The following is a 25,099-nucleotide window of genomic DNA, read 5'->3' as shown; positions in this document are numbered from 1 at the left end:
GCTCAAAATATAATGAATTAAAATCAATGTTATGAATTTTTTTTATTAAAAACTGCCATTGCTAAAAAGATAATGCATTAAAATCAATGTTATGATTTTTTTTATTATTAAAAACTGTCATTGCTCAAAATATAATAATGAAATAAAATCAATGTTATGATATTTTTATCATTAAAAATTGTCATTGCTCAAAATATAATGAATTAAAACCAATGTTGTGATTTTTTTGTATTATTAAAAACTGTCATTGCTCAAAAGATAATAATGAATTAAAATCAATGTTTTGATTTTATTATTATTAAAAACGGTCATTGCTCAAAATATAATTAATTAAAATCAATCGTATTATTTTTTTTATTATTAAAAAATGCCATTGCTCAAAATATAATAATGAGTTAAAATCAATTTTATGTTTTTTTTTTATTAAAAACTGTCATTGCTCAAAATATAATGAATTAAAATGAATGTTATCAATTTTTTAATTAAGAACTGCAATTGCTAAAAAGATAATAATGCATTAAAATCAATGTTATGATTTTTTTAATTAAGAACTGCAATTGCTAAAAAGATAATAATGCATTAAAATCAATGTTATGATTTTTTTTTAAATTAAAAACTACCATTGCTCAAAATATAATAATGAATTAAAATCAATGTTATGAATTTTTTTTATTAAAAACTGCCATTGCTAAAAAGATAATGCATTAAAATCAATGTTATGATTTTTTTTAAAATTAAAAACGGCCATTGCTCAAAATATAATAATGAATTAAAATCAATGTTATGATTTTTTTATTATTAAAAACTGCCATTGCTCAAAATATAATAATGAATTAAAATCAATGTAATGATTTTTTTATTATTAAAAACTGTCATTGCTAAAAAGATAATAATGCATTAAAATCAATCTTATGATTTTTTTTAAATGAAAAACTGTCATTGCTCAAAATATAATGAATGTTATGAATTTTTTTATTAAAAACTGCCATTGCTAAAAAGATAATAATGCATTAAAATCAATGTTATGATTTTTTTAAAATTAAAAACTGTCATTGCTCAAAATATGATAATGAATTAAAATCAATGTTATGATTTTTTTATCATTAAAAATGATCATTGCTCAAAATATAATGAATTAAAACCAATGTTGTGATTTTTTGTATTATTAAAAACGGTCATTACTCAAAAGATAATAATGAATTAAAATCACTGTTATGTTTTTTATTATTAAAAACTGTCATTGCTCAAAATATAATGAATTAAAATGAATGTTATGAATTTTTAAATTAAGAACTGCAATTGCTAAAAAGATAATAATGCATTAAAATCAATGATATGATTTTTTTTAAATTAAAAACTACCATTGCTCAAAATATAATAATGAATTAAAATCAATGTTATTAATTTTTTTTATTAAAAACTGCCATTGCTAAAAAGATAATGCATTAAAATCAATGTTATGATTTTTTTTTAAATTAAAAACTGCCATTGCTCAAAATATAATAATGAATTAAAATCAATGTTATGATTTTTTTATTATTAAAAACTGCCATTGCTCAAAATATAATAATGAATTAAAATCAATGTAATGATTTTTTTATTATTAAAAACTGTCATTGCTAAAAAGATAATGCATTAAAATCAATCTTATGATTTTTTTAAAATTAAAAACTGTCATTGCTCAAAATATAATGAATTAAAATTAATGTTATGAATTTTTTTTATTAAAAACTGCCATTGCTAAAAAGATAATAATGCATTAAAATCAATGTTATGATTTTTTTAAATTAAAAACTGCCATTGCTCAAAATATAATAATGAATTAAAATCAATGTTATGATTTTTTTATCATTAAAAATGGTCATTGCTCAAAATATAATGAATTAAAACCAATGTTGTGATTTTTTTGTATTATTAAAAACTGTCATTGCTCAAGAGATAATAATGAATTAAAATCAATGTTTTGATTTTATTATTATTAAAAACTGCCATTGCTCAAAATATAATTAATTAAAATCAATCGTATTATCTTTTTATTATTAAAAAATGCCATTGCTCAAAATATAATAATGAATTAAAATCAATGTTATGATTTTTTTGTATTATTAAAAACTGTCATTGCTCAAAATATAATAATGAATTAAAATCAATGTTATGATTTTTTTTATTATTAAAAACTGTCATTGCTAAAAAGATAATAATGCATTAAAATCAATGTTATGATTTTTTTTAAATTAAAAACTGCCATTGCTCAAAATATAATAATGAATTAAAATCAATGTTATGATTTTTTTATTATTAAAAACTGTCAATGCTCAAAATATAATGAATTAAAATCAATCGTATTATTTTTTTTATTATTAAAAACTGCCATTGCTCAAAATATAATAATGAATTAAAATCAATGTTATGATTTTTTTTATTATTTAAAAACTGTCATTGCTCAAAAAATAATGAATTAAAATCAATTATCTGAATTTTTTTTTAATTAAAAAAGAATAATGAATCAATGTTCTGAATTAGTTTTGTATCAAAAACTGTCATTGTTGAAAAAAAAGAAAAAGAAAAAGAAAAATCAAGTATGTGATTTAATTTAAATATATAAATGTATGTGAATTTGTCAGAATAATTGTATCTAAGTTACCACAAAATGTTGCGTTTCAATGAGTTCCCGGCGAGCAGACAAAAGCTGTCTTTGATCTTGCCAATCAAAAGGCTTGTAAAACTCCACTGTGTAGGATGGGAAGCGACATGAAGGTGTGGGTTTCTTTGATGTATTGTAATCCACAGGAAGATTTTGTCTTGACCCGAGATCTACAAAGCGGAGAGGAAGCAGGACCTGACTCCCCTCCAGGCACCTTTTCTTTGAACTGTTTCGTAACCAAAGGCTACGGCTGTTTACGACCCCCCTCCCTTTAGAAACAGCTGTTGCCATGTAATCAGGGAAAGTCCAAATAAAAGAGGAGGCGTACAATCTTTCGTCAGAGCGCGGTGGAAGACTGTGCAAGGGTACAGCCCAGACGTTTCTCCTCAATTGAGCCAAATTTAATTCTGTCTCTGTTTAACTCCTTGCTTCTTTGTCTGTTCAAAAGATGTCATCGGTGTTTGAACCTGACAGAATTAATGTAAATACATGTAATGTATGTGATCTATTGTAAATAAAAGTATATGATTTAATATAAATAATTGTAAAAAATGTGATTTAACGTAAATAAAAGTATGTGATTTCATGTAAATAATGTGATTTAATGTAAATAAAAGTATGTGATTTAATGTATATAAATGTAAATAATGTGGTTTAATGTAAATAAAAGTATGTGATTTAATGTATATAAATGTAAATAATGTGGTTTAATGTAAATAAAAGTATGTGATTTAATGTAAATAAATGTAAAAAATGTGATTTAATGTATATAAATGTAAATAATGTGGTTTAATGTAAATAAAAGTATGTGATTTAATGTAAATAAATGTAAAAAATGTGATTTAATGTATATAAATGTAAATAATGTGGTTTAATGTAAATAAAAGTATGTGATTTAATGTAAATAAATGTAAAAATGTGATTTAATGTAAATCAAAGTATGTGATTTCATGTAAATAATGTGATTTCATGTAAATAAAAGTATGTGATTTAATGTATATAAATGTAAATAATGTGGTTTAATGTAAATAAAAGTATGTGATTTAATGTATATAAATGTAAATAATGTGGTTTAATGTAAATAAAAGTATGTGATTTAATGTATATAAATGTAAATAATGTGGTTTAATGTAAATAAAAGTATATGATTTAATGTATATAAATGTAAATAATGTGGTTTAATGTAAATAAAAGTATGTGATTTAATGTAAATAAATGTAAAAAATGTGATTTAATGTATATAAATGTAAATAATGTGGTTTAATGTAAATAAAAGTATGTGATTTAATGTAAATAAATGTAAAAATGTGATTTAATGTAAATCAAAGTATGTGATTTCATGTAAATAATGTGATTTAATGTAAATAAAAGTATGTGATTTAATGTATATAAATGTAAATAATGTGGTTTAATGTAAATAAAAGTATGTGATTTAATGTAAATAAATGTAAAAAATTTGATTTAATGTAAATAAAAGTATGTGATTTAATGTATATAAATGTAAATAATGTGGTTTAATGTAAATAAAAGTATGTGATTTAATGTATATAAATGTAAATAATGTGGTTTAATGTAAATAAAAGTATGTGATTTAATGTATATAAATGTAAATAATGTGGTTTAATGTAAATAAAAGTATGTGATTTAATGTATATAAATGTAAATAATGTGGTTTAATGTAAATAAAAGTATGTGATTTAATGTAAATAAATGTAAAAAATGTGATTTAATGTATATAAATGTAAATAATGTGGTTTAATGTTAATAAAAGTATGTGATTTAATGTAAATAAATGTAAAAATGTGATTTAATGTAAATCAAAGTATGTGATTTCATGTAAATAATGTGATTTAATGTAAATCAAAGTATGTGATTTCATGTAAATAATGTGATTTAATGTAAATAAAAGTATGTGATTTAATGTATATAAATGTAAATAATGTGGTTTAATGTAAATAAAAGTATGTGATTTAATGTAAATAAATGTAAAAAATTTGATTTAATGTAAATAAAAGTATGTGATTTAATGTATATAAATGTAAATAATGTGGTTTAATGTAAATAAAAGTATGTGATTTAATGTATATAAATGTAAATAATGTGGTTTAATATAAATAAAAGTATGTGATTTAATGTATATAAATGTAAATAATGTGGTTTAATGTAAATAAATAAATGTGATTTGATGTAAATAAATGTAATGTGATTTATGTAAATAAAGTTATGTATGTGATTTAATGTAAATAAAAGTATGTGTTTTAATGTAAGTAAAAGTAAAGTATGTGATTTAATGTAAATAAATGTAAAGTATGTGTTTTAATGTAAATAAATATAATGTGATTTATTGCAAATAAAAGTATGTGATTTATTGTAAATAAACATAAAGTATGTGATTTAATGGAAATAAAAGTATAGTATGTGATTTAATGGAAATAAAAGTAAAGTATGAAAATAATGACTGTGATTTGATGGAAATAACAATAATTAATGTGATTTAATGGAAATAAAAGTATGTGATTTATTGTAAATAAATGTAAAAAATGTGATGGAATGTAAATACAAATAATTAATGTGATTTAATGTAAATAAAAGTATGTGATTTATTGTAAATAAAGTGACCTAATGTAAATAAAGAATGTGAAGTCACATCACACAAACACACACACAAACAAACACACACACACACACACACACACTATAACGAGCGTGTTAACGGGTGTGCTGACATATTTGAGAGGTGACAGACTGTTAGCGTGCTAATCGCTAACATGGTAGTTAAATGAGGCTAAATCCCAGCAGCAGTCAAAGACAACATGGCCTCCCAACACATCTGCCAATCAAGCCCGTCAGTCGCCACGGCAACCTGACGCAGGGACTGAAGTCAAATGGAGAGGTGGCGCTCCTTACCGAGGCCCTTGGGTGTGATGGCGCTGCAGTCCAGAGGGTGTACCGCCCAGTAGTAGTACTTGAGGGTGTGCATGAGCTGCAGCACCGTGCCCACACGCCTGATGGTGGAGTAGATGGTTGCCGTGCCGATGAACTCTGATGACAGGTAGGTGTAGAGAGACAGCTGCACCTGCAACCACATCAATACTCAACTTTTAACACAAGCTACATGCTAAACTTTTAACACAAGCTACATGCTACACTTTTAACACAAGCTACATGCTAAACTTTTAACACAAGCTACATGCTAAACCTTTAACACAAGCTACATGCTAAACTTTTAAGAAAAACAACATGCTAAACTTTTAACACAAGCTACATGCTAAACCTTTAACACAAGCTACATGCTAAACTTTTAACACAAGCTACATGCTAAACTTTTAAGAAAAACAACATGCTACACCTTTGAGAGAAACTACATGTTACATTTTTGAAGAGAAACCACATGTTACATGCTAAACCTTTAAGAGAAACCACATTATACATGCTAAACCTTTAAGAGAAGCTACATGTTAAATATGTGAAGAGAAACCACATGTTACATGCTAAACCTTTAAGAGAAGCTACATGCCAAACCTTTAAGAGAAACCACATTATACATGCTAAACCTTTAAGAGAAGCTACACGTTAAATTTGTGAAGAGAAACCACATATTACATGCTAAACCTTTAAGAGAAACCACATTATACATGCTAAACCTTTAAGAGAAGCTACATGTTAAATGTGTGAAGAGAAACCACATGTCACATGCTAAACCTTTAAGAGAAACCACATGTTACATGTTAAACCTTTAAGAGAAGCTACATGTTAAATGTGTGAAGAGAAACCACATGTCACATGCTAAACCTTTAAGAGAAACCACATGTTACATGGTAAACCTTTAAGAGAAGCTACATGCTAAACCTTTAAAAGAAACCACATATATGCTAAACCTTTAAGAGAAGCTACATGTTAAATTTGCGAAGAGAAACCACATGTTACATGCTAAACCTTTAAGAGAAACCCCATTATACATGCTAAACCTTTAAGAGAAGCTACACGTTACATTTGTGAAGAGAAACCACGTGTTACATGCTAAACCTTTAAGAGAAGCTACATGCTAAACCTTTAAAAGAAACCACATTATACATGCTAAACCTTTAAGAGAAACCAATTTATACATGCTAAACCTTTAAGAGAAACAAATGTATACATGCTAAACCTTTAAGAGAAGCTACATGCTGAACCTTCAAGAGAAGCTACATGCTAAACCTTTAAGAGAAACCAATTTATACATGCTAAACCTTTAAGAGAAGCTACATGCTAAACTTTTAAGAGAAGCTACATGCTAAACCTTTTAAAAAAAAAAATTTATACATACTATAAACCTTTAAGAGAAACCACATGCTACATGCTAAACCTTTAAGAGAAGCTACATGCTAAACCTTTAAGAGAAACCAATTTATACATGCTAAACCTTTAAGAGAAGCTACATGCTAAACCTTTAAGAGAAACCCATTTATACATGCTAAACCTTTAAGAGAAGCTACATGCTAAACCTTTAAGAGAAACCAATTTATACATGCTAAACCTTTTAGAGAAACCAATTTATACATGCTAAACCTTTAAGAGAAGCTACATGCTAAACCTTTAAGAGAAGCTACATGCTAAACCTTTAAGAAAAAACAATTTATACATACTAAACCTTTAAGAGAAACCACATGCTACATGCTAAACCTTTAAGAGAAACCAATTTATACATGCTAAACCTTTAAGAGAAACCAATTTATACATGCTAAACCTTTAAGAGAAGCTACGTGCTAAACCTTTAAGAAAAACCAATTTATACATACTAAACCTTTAAGAGAAACCACATGCTACATGCTAAACCTTTAAGAGAAGCTACATGTTAAATTTGTGAAGAGAAACCACATTATACATGCTAAACCTTTAAGAGAAGCTACATGCTAAACCTTTAAGAGAAAACAATGTATACATACTAAACCTTTAAGAGAAAACAACATGCTACATGCTAAACCTTTAGGAGCAGCTACATGCTACATGCTAAACCTTTGAGAGACTACTTATATGCGATATAAGAGAAGTTATATGCTGATGTGCAGGTATGTTCCCTTTGATAAATCTACTGTATCTCGTTGGTGGTACACACACACACACACACACACACACACACACACACACACACACACACACACACACACACACTTACACACACACACACACTTACCTTGGCAGGCGTGTGTATCCAGATGGCGGCGTTGAACAGGACGTGGTCACACAGCTGTTTGAGGAGCGGCGCCCCGTGAGGCAGACCGTCCAGGTACTTGGCGAAGGACAAGAACTGCTCCAGGACGGCCCGCGTGATGTGGACCCGCGAGGACTTCACAGACAGGACCACAGTCAGAACAGTCGCGTGGCTCCGCCCACTCACGCAAAGCTCCACCCACCTTCTCCAGCAGGTAGCCGATGACCAGGAAGCCTTTGCCGCCCAGCATCTGCTCCTGCATGGCCACCGAGCTCTTCAGCAGCTCCACCAGGAAGGCCAGCAGCGTGGCGCTGAAGGGGGAGGGGCTTACAGCTCAACAACAGGTACCAGGGGGGGGGGGGGAGAGGGTTCAGGTGAGGAGAAAAGGTAAAGGTAAAGGTGTGCCCACCACACGCTGGTGTCCACTTGGCTGTCGTTCAGCTGCTTGTAGTCCAGCTGGGCGAAGAGCGGGAAGAGCACCTGGATGCCGCCGATGGAGTGGATGGCGCTGTGGATGGAGTGGGTCACGATGGCCTTCACGTCCTGCAGGGACACACCTCATCAGCACCATCAAGCAGGGACACACCTCATCAAGCAGGGACACACCTCATCAGGCAGGTATACACCTCATCAGCACCACACTCTTTCAATGCTGCCCTTTGGCAGGTGTACACCTCAGTGTCATATATTTTGCTATTTCACTCATGCTAACTCTGAGCACGTTATGGTAGCATGCTATCTTTTTTAGCTAATTTTTATGGAGCCCTTAAAGGGACATGGGGCGAGAAAAAAAAAGTATAATTTTTTTATTTTTTTTAATTTTTTTTTTAGACATGTATCTCGTGCGCACAAGAAACTTTTTACAAAGTTATAAAAAAAAATAAAATAAATGTATTTTATTTTTTTTAAGTTTTTTTTTAGACATTTAGACATAGCACGAGATATATGTCTAAAAAAAAAAAAAAAAGAATAATTTTATTTTATTTTTATTTTTAGACATGTATCTCGTGCGCACGAGATACAGGTCTAAAAAAATAAAATTAAAATAAAAAATTATAAAAAATTTATTTTTATAACTTTATAAAAAGTTTCTCGTGCGCACAAGATACATGTCTAAAAAAATTTTTTTTTAAATTTATTTTATTTTATTTTTAGACAGATACATGTCTAAAAAAATTTAATAAAAATTAAAAATTATAAAATTTTTATTTTTAATTTTTATAACTTTATAAAAAGTTTCTCGTGCACACGAGATACATGTCAAAAAAAAAAAAAAAAGTATAATTTTATTTTATTCTTAGACATGTATCTCGTGCACACGAGATAGTTTCTCGTGCGCAAGAGATACGTGTCTAAAAAAATAAAATAAAAAATAAAAATTATACAATTTTTATTTTTTATTTTCATAACTTAATAAAAAAGTTTCTCGTGCGCACGAGATACATGTCTAAAAAAATATATATATATATATAATTTTATTTTATTTTTATTTTTAGACATGTATCTCGTGCGCAAGAGATACATGTCTAAAATATATATATATATATATATATATATATATATATATATAAAATTTTTATAACTTTTTAAAAAAGTTTTTCGTGCGCACGAGATACATGTCTAAAAAAAAAAGAAAAAAAAAAGTATAATTTTATTTTATTTTTAGACATGTATCTCATGCGCACGAGATAGTTTCTCGTGTGCAAGAGATACATGTCTAAAAAAATAAAATAAAAATAAAAAATTATAAAAAATTTATTTTTATAACTTTATGAAAAGTTTCTCGTGCGCACAAGATACATGTCCAAAAAAAAAAAAAAAAAAAGTATAATTTTATTTTATTTTTAGACATGTATCTCATGCGCACGAGATAGTTTCTTGTGCGCAAGAGATACATGTCTAAAAAAAAAAAATTAAAAAAAAAATTATTTTTTATTTTTATAACTTTTTTAAAAAGTTTCTCGTGCGCACGAGATACATGTCTTAAAAAAAAAAAAAAAAAAAAAAAGTATAATTTTATTTTATTTTTATTTTTAGACATGTATCTCGCGCGCACGAGATGGTTTCTCGTGCGGAAGAGATACATGTCTAAAAAAATTAAATAAAAATAAAAAATTATAAAAATTGTATTTTTAATTTTTATAACTTTTTAAAAAGTTTCTCGTGCACACAAGATACATGTCTAATTTTTTTTTAAAAAGTATAATTTTATTTTATTTTTAGACATGTATCTCGTGCGCACGAGATAGTTTCTCGTGCGCAAGAGATACATGTCTAAAAAAATAAAATAAAAATAAAAAATTATAAAATTTTAAATTTTTATTTTTATAACTTTATAAAAAGTTTCTCATGCGCACGAGATACATGTCTAAAAAAAAAGGAAAAAAATAAAGATTATTTTATTTTATTTTTATTTTTAGACATGTATCTCGTGCGCACGAGGTAGTTTCTCGTGCGCAAGAGATACATGTCTAAAAAAATAAAATAAAAATAAAAAATTATAAAATTTTTAATTTTTCTAACTTTATAAAAAGTTTCTTGTGCGCACGAGATACAGGTCTAAAAAAATATATATATATATATATATATATATTTATTAAAACAAAAATTCCCCCATGTCCCTTTAGGGGCTCTGTAAATTTTGCTCATATTTTTTGTTATTTCACGCTATTTGGCCCACTGTTAGCATTTCAGTTTCACTTTGCTAACATTAACATGTCAGAGTTTTTAGCTAATAAAGAAGGTATACACCTCAGTGTCGTATATTTTGGTATTTCACTCATGCGAACTCTGAGCACGTTATGGTAGCATGCTAGCTTTTTTATTTTTTTTTGCTAATTTTGCTCAAATTTGTCATATTTGACGCTATTTGGCCAACTGTTAGCATTTCAGTTTCACTTTGCCTCTTGTGGAAAGGATGCAGATATGAGTAAAAGTTATTTCTTTTTACATAGCCATGTTTAGAGTATCTAGTACTTTTCCTTTGTTTATTCTACCAGTCTCTCTTTGTCTTCAGATTGTCTGTTTTATGTCTCAACCTTGGCATGTGAAAACCTCCCCCATTGGTTTCTTATCAGTGTTGAGAGGGGGGAGAGGGGGGCTTTCTTTTGTGTGAAAAGAGTGTGTTTTCCCCTTGGAATGGCAGATCAACTAAAGCAGCCGATACGAATGTATTGATTAAGTTGATCCCCCAAACTTTGGTATAAACTTGAAAATATTCCAATTCTGTCTTGATGGTCCTTCTTACTCAGCATATATGTCATCAAAAGAACTTGGGATTGCCCAGTAACTTAGATTCCCTTGGAGGAAGAACTGGTCTGACGCAAAACTCTTCAGGATGATACCTGTTAGCATTCTAACGTTAGTATGCTAGCTTTTCTTTTCTTCTAATTTTATAGGTATATCCCTCAGTCATATTTTGGTACTTGATGTATGCTCATTTTAGCAGGCTAGCATTTTAAACACATTTTACAGGTACACACCTCAGAGTAATATATTTTGGTACCTGGCACATGTTCCATTTAACATTTTAGCATGCTAACATTAGCATGTTAAGAGTTTTTAGCTAATTCATCAGGTATACTCCTCGGTGTCGTATATTTTGGCATCTCACTAATGCTAACTGTAAGCTTGTTATTGTTAGCATGTTACCATAGTACTGTTAGCATGCTAGCCTTTTTTTTTAGCTCATTTAGCTCATATTTTTTGTTACTTGATGCTATTTGGCCAATTGTTAGCATTTCAGTTTCACTTTGCCTCTTCAGGATGATACTTGTTAGCATTCTAATGTAGCATTTTAGCATGCGAACATTAGCATGTTAAGAGTTTTGAGCTGATTCCGCAGGTATACGCCTCAGTGTCGTATATTTTGGAATGCCACTAATGCTAACCGTGAGCATGCTGTCGTTAGCCTCGTACTGTTAGCACGCTAGCTTTTCTTTGAGCCCGCTTTACTCGTACGGTTTGCCACGCTACACGTGTGCGGCGGACGGCACCCACCTGCAGCATGAGGGCGTGCGGCGAGTGGACAAAGATGGAGGCGTTCTCCCGCGGCGAGGACTCCAGGCAGAGCTGAGCGTCGGTGGCCTTGGCGTTGTACGTGAAGGAGATGGCGCTGGCCAGCTTGCCGTCGTACAACACCTGCTTGTGGTGCTCGGCCAGGTGGATGTCGCTCTCCGACTTGAACTTGAACGTGCTCTGCGCAGATGGGGGGAAGGGACGGGGGTCAAAGTGGGGAAAAATGGCGAGTGACAGGGGGAGGGGAGACATAGCTGAGGCCGCTTCTAAGGGGAGGGGGTCACGTTATGCAGCAGCCCAGCACTGGGTCATAAACAGTTAAAAACAAAATGTGCTTGGAGCGGTGTCGAGTTTGCCCCCTCTCTCTGCTCGTCCGCCTTATCTTCTTGGAGACTTCGGGTCCTGATACGGCCCCTCCCGCGGCCGTCCAGATCTGGAAAAACACTTCTACGGCAAAGCGCATCCCTTCACATTTGAACCGATATGGTACCTGGGAATCGATACCGGTACCAATTTCCGGTAAAAAAAAATATATAAAAAAATGAGCTCGTTACGATAAGTGTGCTGTCCAGCTGTTATATCTTGTTTTTATTGTTACATTTGAGTCTCGTTTGCAATGCAGTAGCACTTCCAAGACACTAGATGGCAGCACTGTATAGGCTACCTACTGAATGCTATGTTTGAAGTAGTACTAAAAGAAAGTACCAATGAATTAAAAATGGTGCTATGCTGCTTCTGAAAAATACCGGTACTGGTAAAACGAGCAGAGGCGCCCGTTCGGCAACGCACGGAATACTTACAAGCAGAAACGGCGTGGAGGGAGAACGGACGCATTTTGCCTTAAAAACTCACGATAACGTCGAAGCTATAAAACACCGAAGGGGTGCCTGGCTCTTGCTCTCGTTAGCCGTTAGCTCGCTAACGGCTAACGTCCATCCGCAGTCCGCAGCATTTTAGCTACTTCTAATGTAAACGCTCCTGAATGTAAACAAAAGGGTGGATCCACACAGACATCGACTGTAACGATACCAGGCACACGAGCCGTAAATGTTGGTATCGGAACAACCCGAAGCGGGAAGTCGATTTTTCCAGGAAGCCGATTGTGTCACGTTGTGCCCTACAAAGTGGTTGTACTGTGAGTATTGTACTTATTACGCAACGATCTTAGCTGTAGTTTTCATTAACACATTTGCGGGTGTTAAAATCGCCAATGCTAATAGTAGCCTGTCTATGGAAAATTCAATGTAAATTAGCATCAAGCTAGCACCGGTCGGAAGAGGGAAGCCTTACCTTACGTTCGGGCGTTTTCTCCCAAGCACTATGCTCTCTTGGTGTTGGGAATGGCAACAGAGGGAGTTTGGCCGAGTCCGCTCTCAGTGCTGCTTGAGTGATTTGTTTTTTTTATTTTTTACATGCCATGTGTTTAGCATCGTGTGCAACAAAAGGTATGGTTTGATTTTAATGACTCGATACCCGGTAGAATACGGTTTTTGTGCGTATAAAAGTACCGACGTCCGTAGCCATCCCTGCTTGTGGTAGACCACCACGAGGTATCCCGCTGGGCAGTCTACAGTAAATAACAACATGAAGAGGAGGGGGCGGGCTTAATTAAGACAACAATGCACACACACAATGTAGCGTGTGTGTGTGTGTGTGTGTGTGTGTGTGTGTGTGTGTGTGTGTGTGTGTGTGTGTGTGTGTGTGTGTGTGTGTGATGTTGAGTGGAGCAACAAGAAGACCTTGAACTGTTTCACTCTGCTGAAGGCTTTTTTGCTGCTCGAGTGAAGCGTCTTTCTGCCTTTTTTTTGGTACTCCTCATTACTGAGCAGCACACACACACACACACACACACACACACACACTTCTCTCTCAAGAGTAAAAAGTGGAGAAGCAGCAGCAGCAGGGGGGGAGCGCGAGCTGGTGTGGCGCGCTAGCCAGCCTCCAAAGCCATCGTTTCAAGCACCAACACCCGTATTGGCCACTTCTGGGCCTGGCGAGGCGAGGGACGCCAACACCCGTGTGAGAGCAGCACGTCAACGCTGGCGTGAAGACTTTGGAGTGTGTGTTGTTTTGACCTGGGGAGTTGGGAAGGGGGAATTTCCGTAGTGTGTAATGAGAGGGTTTCAGTAGTGTGTATGAGAGGATTTCAGAAGTGTGTATGAGAGAATTTCAGCAATGTAGATGAGAGGGTGCAGTGTTTCCCATAAACGGCCAAGATACCTGTGGCGGTGGGGGCGTGGCAATGGGCGTGGTCACCGTGACATCATCGAGTAATTTGCATCATTTACTACAATGATTTGATTTTCTCTAAAAAGGCTCAAAAAATGTATACTTACTAATTAATAATAACAGTTTTGTTTTAAACGTCCATCCATCCATTTTACAATATAATGACAACACTTTATGTACATATTTATATACAGATTTGAACAATAAGTTATTCACTGAAATATATTTATTAATTGTGGTTCTTACAAAAAATATATCTTATAAAGTATAAAAGCTAAAATGTCTCAAAGCTCTGCCCCTTTAATTAGTGCATACTAAATAATTTAACTTTAGCCTACTACTACAACCATATTATTTACCAGCAACATAAAGTGAAACAGAGGCAGAGGTGTCCTGCCACAGTCAGTAACAAATAAACAGAAAACAGTAGTGGTGGTAGATAGACACAGAGCTTCATCAAACATCTGATCCACTGAACAAAGAGCTCCAAAAATCTTGAACTTTAGACTGCCATCAGTTTTACTCCCTACACTTAACCATGTGTTTCCTACTGCCTGCAGACTTTGCACCCTTTGTTGTATACACATGTTGTGTTTCTAATATAAATACATTTAATAAAGTGAAATACAAATAAGGCAACAGTGAAGTACATATTCCGTACAATTGACCACTAAATGGTAACACCCGAATACGTTTTTCAACTTGTTTAAGTCGGGGTCCACTTAAATTGATTCATGATACTGATATATAGTGTGTATGAGAGAATTTTAGTAATGTGTATGAGAGAATTTTAGTAATGTGTGTGAGAGGATTTCAGTAGTGTGTATGAGAGGATTTCAGAAGTGTGTATGAGAGAATTGCAATAGTGTGTATGAGAGAATTTTAGTAATGTGTGTCAGAGGATTTCAGTAGTGTGTATGAGAGAATTTTAGTAGTGTGGATGTAAGGGTTTCAGAGTGTGTATGAGAGAGTTTCAGTAGTGTGTATGAGAGAATTTTAGTCATGTGTGTGAGAGGATTTCAGTAGTGTGAATGAGAGTATTTCAGTAGTGTGTATGAGAGGATTTCAGAAGTGTGTATGAGAGAATTGCAATAGTGTGTATGAGAGAATTTTAGTAATGTGTGTCAGAGGATTTCAGTAGTGTGTATGAGAGAATTTTAGTAGTGTGGATGTAAGTGTTTCAGAGTGTGTATGAGAGAGTTTCAGTAGTGTGTATGAGAGAATTTTAGTCATGTGTGTGAGAGGATTTCAGTAGTGTGAATGAGAGTATTTCAGTAGTGTGTATGAGAGGATTTCAGAAGTGTGTATGAGAGAATTGCAATAGTGTGTATGAGAGAATTTTAGTAATGTGTGTCAGAGGATTTCAGTAATGTGTATGAGAGAATTTCAGTAGTGTGTATGAGAGGATTTCAGAAGTGTGTATGAGATAATTTCAGTAGTGTGTATGAGAGAATTTTAGTCATGTGTGTGAGAGGATTTCAGTAATGTGTATGAGAGAATTTCAGTAATGTGTATGAGAGAATTGTAGTAGTGTGGATGAGAGGGTTTCAGAGTTTGTATGAGAGGGTTTCAGTAATGTATATGAGACAATTTCAGAAGTGTGTATGAGGGGGTTTCAGTAGTGTGTATGAGAGGATTTCAGAAGTGTGTATGAGCGAATTTCAGAAGTGTGTATGAGCGAATTTCAATAGTGTTCATGAGAGAATTGTAGTAGTGTGTGTGAGAGGATTTCAGTAGTGTGTATGAGAGGATTTCAGAAGAGTGCATGAGAGAATTTCAATAGTGTGTATGAGATAACTTTGGTAATGTGCGTCAGAGGATTTCAGTAATGTGTATGAGAGAATTTCAATAGTGTATATGAGAGAATTTCAGTAGTGTAATGAGATCATTTTAGTAATGTGTGTAAAAATTTCAGTAGTGTGTAAGAGAGAATCTCAGTAGTGTGTATGAGAGGGTTTCAGTAGTGTATGAGAGGATTTCAGTTGTGTGTATGAGATAATTTTAGTAATGTGTGTAAGAATTTCAGTAGTGTGTAAGAGATAATTTCAGTAGTGTATATGATAGAATTTCAGTAGTGTATATGAGTGAATTTTAGTAGTGTGTATAAGAGAATCTCAGTAGTGTGTACGAGAGGATTTCAGTGGTGTGTTTGAGAGGATTTCAGTATTGTGTATAAGAGGATTTCAGAAGTGTGTATGAGATAATTTTAGTAATGTGTGTCAGAGGATTTCAGAAGTGTGTATGAGAGAAATGTAGTAATGTGTGTCAGAGGATAACTATATAATATAACTATAATAATTATTAAACAAAAACTATAGTAATAACATAAATATAATAATCAATAACATAAAAACTATAATAATTAATAACATAACTATAATAATTAACTTAAAAATTATAATAATAACTATAATGATTATTAAATAAAAAACTATAATAACATAAAAACTATAACAATCAATAACATAAAAACTACAATAATTAAAAACATAACAATTATACTTATATAACTAATAATTAATTACTTAAAAATTATAATAATAACTTAAAACTATAATAATAACACAAACTATAATAATTAATAATATAACTATAATAATTAATAACATAACTATAATAATTAATAACTTAAAAATTATAATAACATAACTATAATGATTATTAAATAAAAAAACTATAACAAAAACTATAATTATTAATAACATAAAAAATATAATAATATAACTACAATAATTATTAACTTAAAACTATAATAACATCCATCCATCCATTTTACATACAAATTATAATAATAACTAAAAAACTACAATAGTTGGACAAAAAAGTTTGCATCACAAATGTTTGCAGTTATTTAAATACATTTATAACGATAAAGGGGCCAACTTCACACGGGTGTTAGCATCTTGACAGCTAACATGCTAACAGCCTGTTGAGAGCAGTTACATGTTAAAGTTAAAGCTAAAGTAGCAATGATAGTCACATACACACTAAGTGTGGCGAAATTATTCTCTGCATTTGACCCATCACCCTTGATCACACCCTGGGAGGTGAGGGGAGCAGTGAGCAGCAACAGTGGCTGCGCCCGGGAATCATTTTTGGTGCTTTAACCCCCAATTCTGCTCGCCTAGTCAAATTTACCAAGAAGATGTAGCGTAAAAAAAACAGTAGAGAGGTAGCAGCGGCCATTTATGAAAAGTGTCAGAGTGGAAACATGGCAAAGTCTCCTTGGGATGATTGCTAAACACTTTTTACACGGAGTTACCTTTTACCTGAGGGCTCCAAGGTGTTAACATGCTCATACTTCTTGCTACCTGACGGTTAGCATTTCAGTTGGACTTTGGCTCCTCGGCCAACTGGGATGAGGACGCGGTCTTACCTTGTACCCGGGCCCCAGCTGGTGGATGGCGAAGATCTGAGCGGGATTGAGAGCTTCGCTGAAGACGTAGATGGCGCCCAGCTGACCGCAGAACACCCTGTTGGCGTCCGCCGTCTCGGAGGATCCCAGGAAACACTTGTCGTAGCTCTGAGGAGAAGACACACGCACAAAACACCTTCATCACGACTTTTGGCGCACGACGGGCGATGATGTCATCAGGGCGGGGCTTACGTCGTTGGTGTTGACGTGCCAGGCCATGTCGCCGTAGGAGACCAGCTGACCGTTGACGTAGCATCGGATCTCGGAATTCCTCCAGCGGTTGTAGATGTGGACGATGCTGATCATGTACCACTGCAAGAACACATGTTAGCATTTAGCTACATGTTAGCATTTAGTACTCATTTTTCACTTTGACTTCTGTCCATAGAAATCCTGGACTGCAACAACACAATCAAGACCTTAGTCACGTATCGTTATGCCACCAAACTTGTGTGTGTACTAGGGCTGCAACTAATGATTAATTCGATAATCGATTAATCTGTCGATTGTTACTTCGATTAATCGATTAATAATCGGACAAAAGAGACAAACTACATTTCTATCCTTTCCAGTATTTTATTTTTTAAAAACAGCATAATGGCACCATACTTATTTTGATTATTGTTTCTCAGCTGTTTGTAAATGTTGCAGTTTATAAATAAATAATTATTTAAAAAAAATATATATATATATATTTTTTTTAAAGCCTCTGCGCATGCGCATAACTAGGGCTGCAACAACTAATCGATTAAATCGATTATTAAAATAGTTGCCGATTAATTTAGTCATCGATTCGTTGGATCTATGCTATGCGCATGAGCAGGTTTTTATTTTTTATTTTTTATTTTTATCTTTTTTACTAAACCTTTATTTATAAACTGCAACATTTACAAACAGCTGAGAAACAATAATCAAAATAAGTATGGTGCCAGTATGCTGTTTTTTTCCCAAAAAAATACTGGATAGGATAGAAATGTAGTTTGTATCTCTTATCCGATTATTAATCGATTAATCGAAGTAATAATCGACAGATTAATCGATTATCAAATTGATCGTTAGTTGCAGCCCTACGCATAACATAGACCCAACGAAACAAAAACTATGTTTTCTTTGACAAAAAGAACTTAATACATACAAAAAAACAAAAAAAAAAGAAAAAAAAAACATATGTATGTATGTCTCTTTTATCCGATTATTAATCGATTAATCGACAGATTAATCAATTATCAAATTAATCGTCAGTTGCAACCCTAATATATATATATATATATATATATATATATATATATATATATATATATATATATATATATATATATATATATATATATATGTATATATATATATATATATATATATATATATATACACACACATACATTTATTTTTTTCATATATATATATACATATACTGTATGTATACATATATACATACATATACATATATATACACATATGTATACGTATATACATATACATATATATATATACACATATACATATATACACACATATACATATATAAATATATATACACATATAAACACATATACATATATACACACATATACATATATAAATATATATACACATATAAACACATATACATATATATATATATATATAATATAAATGTATATATATTCGAAAAGATCGAAAGAAAAATAAATAAATATATTTTTTAAATAGAATTAAAAAAATAATAATATATATATATATATACACATATACATATATACATAAATATAAACACATATACATATAAACAAATATACATATATATATAATATGAATGTATATATAATCGAAAAGATCAAAAGAAAAAATAAAATAAAATACATATTTTTTTTAAATTCAATAAAAAAATGTAAAAATAGATATATACACATAAACATAAACACACATATATATATATACATATAAACACTTATACATATATATACATATAAAATGTATATATAATCGAAAAGATCGAAAGAAAAAAAAAAATATATATATTTTTTAAATACAATAAAAAAAAATAATTATATATATATATATATATATATATATATATATATATATATATATATATATATATATATATATATATATATATATATATATACATATGACATATTTGTAATACTTTTATGAGTGGGGCCTTTTTAACCCCCAAGAATTTTAGTGGTTTTATTTTTAAAACTGTCATTGCTCAAAAAAACAAAAAAAAATTAAAATCGATGTTATGAATTATTGACCTACTTAAAGCTCCAATTATTTCACATCAAATAATCCACTTTGACATTTTTTTATAGGAGAAAATATTGCTTATTTTGTATTTTTTCCATTAAAAAAAAAAAAAGGTTTTCTTTACCAAAAAGGGCATAAAAATTATAAAAAATAAAATAAAATAAAAAATAACAAATAAAATAAAATAAAAAATAAAATAAAAATAAAAATAAAAATAAAATAAAATAAAATAAAATAAAATAAAATAAAATAAAAATAAAAATAAAAATAAAAATAAAAATAAAAATAAAAATAAAAATAAAATGTTATATCGACGGAGAGAACTAAAGTTGATCTACAGATTTAAGTGTTGAAAAAAAATTATTATATGACTTATTTTCAACATTTTTATGACAAACTTGAGGGGTTCCCTGAAGGTTGAAAATAATAAACATGTTGTATTGTTTGGAAAATGAAATATATCAAAATGGCCCCCGCATGCTTGGATGTTCCAGTGTGTGGCCCTCAGTGGAGCAAAAAGTAAAAGTAGTGCTTGTGTGTACTTGTGGTGTTTCCCACCTTGCGGGGCTGGAAGTCGTACTTGACACAGTGCTGGAAGCCTTTCCCCTTGGACTTGAGCGAGGTCACGATGAGGCAGTTCCCCACGAAGTGAGCCGAGTAGCCGATTCCTTTGCTGGTGCGGAAACTGCCGGAGGAATTGGCAGAATTTCAACTCATTTCAGTAGTGGAGCATTTAATGTACCAGTGGAAATACAAGTGGCCTCTATATTGAACTATTATGGTATATATCTGATTTATGACACCTAAACACGTCCAAAGTAAGTAGATACCAACAAAATAGCATCAATCTCACGGAGATTCCCGAGCCATTTTGAGAGATAATGACGTAGAGGAGGAACCACAGATCCCTTCCCCATCAACAACAATGCTAATTACTTTGGGACGAATGATGATCCAGAACCTTCTATTTTTGAGCCCGAATACAAAGAGGATGAACAGTAAGTTTTAGAAACGGATGTAGCTTTATTGAGATACTGTAGCATTAGCAGCATTGCTAGGTGCTGAACATAGGGTTACAAAGGGGTGGAAAGTTTCCGGTAAATTTCCGGAAACTTTCCCGAAATATACCACGCGAAGTTCAGTATGCTAACTTTTTTAAAGCTAAATTTGCAGATATACACCTCAGTCATATTTTGATACTTGGTGCATGCTAACATTTTTAACATTTTCTTCAGGTACACACCTTAGATATATAATTTAGTGCTTGACACATGTTACAGTTAGCATTTCAGCATGCTAACATCCGTGTGCTAAGATTTTCGAAAGCTAATTTTGTAGGTATACACCTCAGTCATATTTTGGTACTTGATGCATGCTAAAAAATTAAAAAATTTTTTTTCCAGGTACACAACTTAGTTATATATTTTAGTACTTGACACATTTTAAAGTTAGTATGCTAACTTTTTATAAAACTAAATTTGCAGACATACACCTCAGTCCTTTTTTGGTACTTGATGCATGCTAACATTAAAAAAAATTTTTTCCAGGTACACACCTTAGTTATATATTTTAGTACTTGACACATGTTACAGTTAGCATACTAACGTCAGTATGCTAAGTTTTTTAAAGCTAATTTTGCATATATACACCTCAGTCATATTTTGGTACTTGATGCATGCTAACATTTTTAACGTTTCTTTCAGGTACACACCTAAGTTATATATTTTAGTACTTGACACATGTTACGGTTAGCATTTCAGCATGCTAACATCAGTATGCTACGTTTCTTAAAGTTAATTTTGTAGGTATACACCTCGGTCATATTTTGGTACTTGATGCACGCTAACATTTTTTTCAGGTACACACCTCATATATATTTTAGTACTTGACACATGTTACAGTTAGCATTTCAGCATGCTAAAATCTGTGTGCTAACTTTTCGAAAGCTAATTTTGTAGGTATACACCTCAGTCATATTTTGGTACTTGATGCATACTAACATTTTTAACACTTTTTCCAGGTACACACCTCAGTTATATAATTTAGTACTTGACACATGTTACGGTTAGCATTTCAGCATGCTAACATCAGTATGCTACGTTTTTTAAAGTTAATTTTGTAGGTATACACCTCAGTCATATTTCGGTACTTGATGCATGCTAACATTTTTTCCAGGTACACACCTCATATATTTTAGTACTTGACACATGTTACAGTTAGTATTTCAGCATGCTAACGTCCGTGTGCTAACTTTTCGAAAGCTAATTTTGTAGGTATACACCTCAGTCATATTTTGGTATGATGCATGCTAACATTTAAAAAAAAAATGTTTCAGGTACACACCTCAGTTATGTATTTTAGTACTTGACACATGTTACAGTTAGCATTTTAGCATGCTAACTTCAGTATGCTAACTTTTTTAAAGCTAAATTTGCAGATATTCACCTCAGTCATAATTTGGTAGTTGATGCATGCTAACTGTGTAATAAAAGAGAATAAAGAACGGGTTTCAATATCGCGTTGATATCGTTGCACTCAATAGCGTTTCAATATCGACAGTTGTTACACGTGGTCCGTATCGGCCCATCTCACTCAACATCAAACTCCCCGAAGGGAGGAGCCACAATCCAAGGTCCATCTGCCGGAGGGTGATAAGACCCAGGCCAGGCGGAGGAGGACACACACCCCCCCTTCCCACTTCTCCCGCCCGCCTGACAAGTGGTTGCCAAGGAAACAGAGGAGCCTGAGCCATCATTGTGGCAGACAAGCAGGAAGGAAGTTGTCATCTTATAGTTTAGCACTTCCTGTTTGGTGGGCCGCGATATCAAAACGATATCAAAACGATATCAATACATATCGCCATAGACGCGTAATCAATATCCATGAAAAAAAATGCCTTCAATAAAACGTTCAATAATAATTTATTTTTTCATCGGAAGAAGTAGCAGAGTAGCAGTAGCAACATGCTAACAGCCAATCAGGCGACAGTATTCCCATTCAGTTTGGTTGTCAAGTGAAAATGAAGAAATGGTGGATGAAAGAGGAAAAGTCACCTGGACAGCTTTTTGGATTTGGTTTTCTTAAAAAGGGACCGTAGTCAGACCAAAGCAGTCCGTAAATGAAAGGGGTGTCAACAAATAAATACATCCATTTTTAAATGAATTATTATTCTTATTTGTAACAACCTATTAAAAAAAAAAAATTCAAAATCGATTAAAAAATAAATAAATACATTCCAAAAAAAATAATTATATATATGTATATATATATATATATATATATATATATATATATATATATATATATATATATATATATATATATATATATACATACACATTTATTGTTTTCATATATATATACATATATGTATACATATATACATACATATACATATATATGTATACATATACATATATACACATATACATGTATAAATAAATATATACATATAAACACACATATATATACTGTATATATATATATAATATAAATGTATATATATTCGAAAAGATCGAAAGAAAAAATAAAAATAAAATATATATATATTTTTTTTAAATAGAATTTAAAAAAAAAAAAAATATATATATATACTCATATACATATATATACATATAAACACATATACATACATATATATATATATATATAAAAAATATACATATATATATATATATAATATGAATGTATATATAATCGAAAAGATCGAAAGAAAAAAATATATATATATATTTTTTAAATACAATAAAAAAAATAAAAAATATATATATACACAAACATATAAACATATAAACATATATATATGCATATAAACACTTATACATATATATACATATAAAATATAAATGTATACATAATAGAAAAGATCTAAAAAAAATAAATAAAATAAACAAAAAAAATATGTATATTTTTTAAATACAATAAAAAAACCAAATAAATTTTTAAAATAAATAAATAAATATATATATATACATACATATATATATATACATATATATATATATATACATATATATATATATATACATATATATATATATATATATATATATATATATATATATATATATATATATATATATATATATATATATATATATATATATATACCGTATTTCCTTGAATAATAATAATTTAAAACCTCTTCTCACTCCTGCGCTTACCAAAAGCATGCGGGATGGGCAAGCATGCGCTAATTATTTTGAAACCTCTTCTCACTCCGGCGCTTACCATATCATGAAAAGTACATTTAATAAAACATTTTTTACTATGGTCTTACCTTTACTTATAAATGATGTCCATCTGCAGCTGCTTCTGAACAAAGGCAGTCTTCCTTATCTTTCTTCAGTTTTAAAAGTCTCTGGAGACATTCCTTTAATTATTACCTCCTGCTTCGATTAAAAGTCCAGTTTAGAAAACTCTTTTATTTTAGATATGTAATCCTCCATGTTAAAAGTGCAAGCAAACGATCGGCGCTCACGCTTGCTGCTTGTTGTCTTCTTCTGCAGCACTGGTAGTCGCAAAAAGGATCACCAGCGCCCTCTACCACCAGGAGGCGGGAGTCATTTAATGACTCATATTTGACCCGGCGGAAGTGCCAAGCATGCGCTAATTATTTTGCGAAACGAGTTTGATCCGGCTGTAATTCTAGGCAGGCGAATACTATATTCCCGGCGGCAATTCAAAGAATTACGGTATATATATATATATATATATATATATATATATATATATATATATATATATATATATATATATATATATATATATATATATATATATATATATATATATATATACATACATACATACATACATACATACATACATACATACATACATATATATATATATATATATATATATATATATATATATATATATATATATATATATATATATATATATATATATATATATTTGTCCTTTTCAGCAATGTAAAATGTGTGGGTGGAATTTTATTAAACAAAACCTGTTTTTTTTTAAGTAATATAGAAATGTATCAGAAGTGTTCATCTATTTTATGAAGGAATGTAGTTCATCATAGAACTGGCACCCAAAGTTATTAAAAAAAGTATTGATTTTGAATCGAGAATAGTTTTGAATCAAGAATTGATTCAAAATGGAATAGTTACCCTCAAAATCCAACGGTGTGGTCCCCAAAGATTCACAGCCCTAGTAAATGATGCAAGGCAAGAGCGCCAATACCACACCACCTTAGCCGCGCTTACCCTTTAGAGCACAGCTGTAACTTCCTGTCACTAAAAATAGTTCTTCTCAGGTTTCTACATGTTTACATTTTCACTTTATTAAACATCTTTTACTTTAAGATCTTATTGTTGAGTCTTCAATGTGATTTTTGACATTTTGC

General features: G+C 31.0%; 1 protein-coding gene across 16 annotated transcripts in view; it reads right to left on the bottom strand.

Annotated features, from left to right (window-relative positions):
* Positions 1-25,099, bottom strand: part of LOC133650133 (neurobeachin-like) — a 164,775-nt gene that overhangs the window by 121,664 nt on the left and 18,012 nt on the right. For all 16 annotated transcript variants that reach the window (XM_062047011.1, XM_062047007.1, XM_062047019.1 and 13 more), the window contains exons 5-12: positions 20,287-20,413; positions 17,689-17,808; positions 17,458-17,604; positions 11,835-12,032; positions 8,245-8,378; positions 8,038-8,146; positions 7,818-7,970; positions 5,552-5,720 (exon numbers count right to left, since the gene is read on the bottom strand). In XM_062047011.1, coding sequence (XP_061902995.1) covers positions 5,552-5,720; positions 7,818-7,970; positions 8,038-8,146; positions 8,245-8,378; positions 11,835-12,032; positions 17,458-17,604; positions 17,689-17,808; positions 20,287-20,413 — 1,157 coding nt within the window. The remainder of the gene's footprint in view (positions 1-5,551; positions 5,721-7,817; positions 7,971-8,037; positions 8,147-8,244; positions 8,379-11,834; positions 12,033-17,457; positions 17,605-17,688; positions 17,809-20,286; positions 20,414-25,099) is intronic.

The sequence above is a fragment of the Entelurus aequoreus genome, linkage group LG05 (assembly GCF_033978785.1).
Source record: "Entelurus aequoreus isolate RoL-2023_Sb linkage group LG05, RoL_Eaeq_v1.1, whole genome shotgun sequence".
Lineage (NCBI taxonomy): Eukaryota > Metazoa > Chordata > Actinopteri > Syngnathiformes > Syngnathidae > Entelurus > Entelurus aequoreus.
Note: the sequence above shows the minus strand (reverse complement) of the source record. Positions and strands in the feature narration are given on the sequence as shown.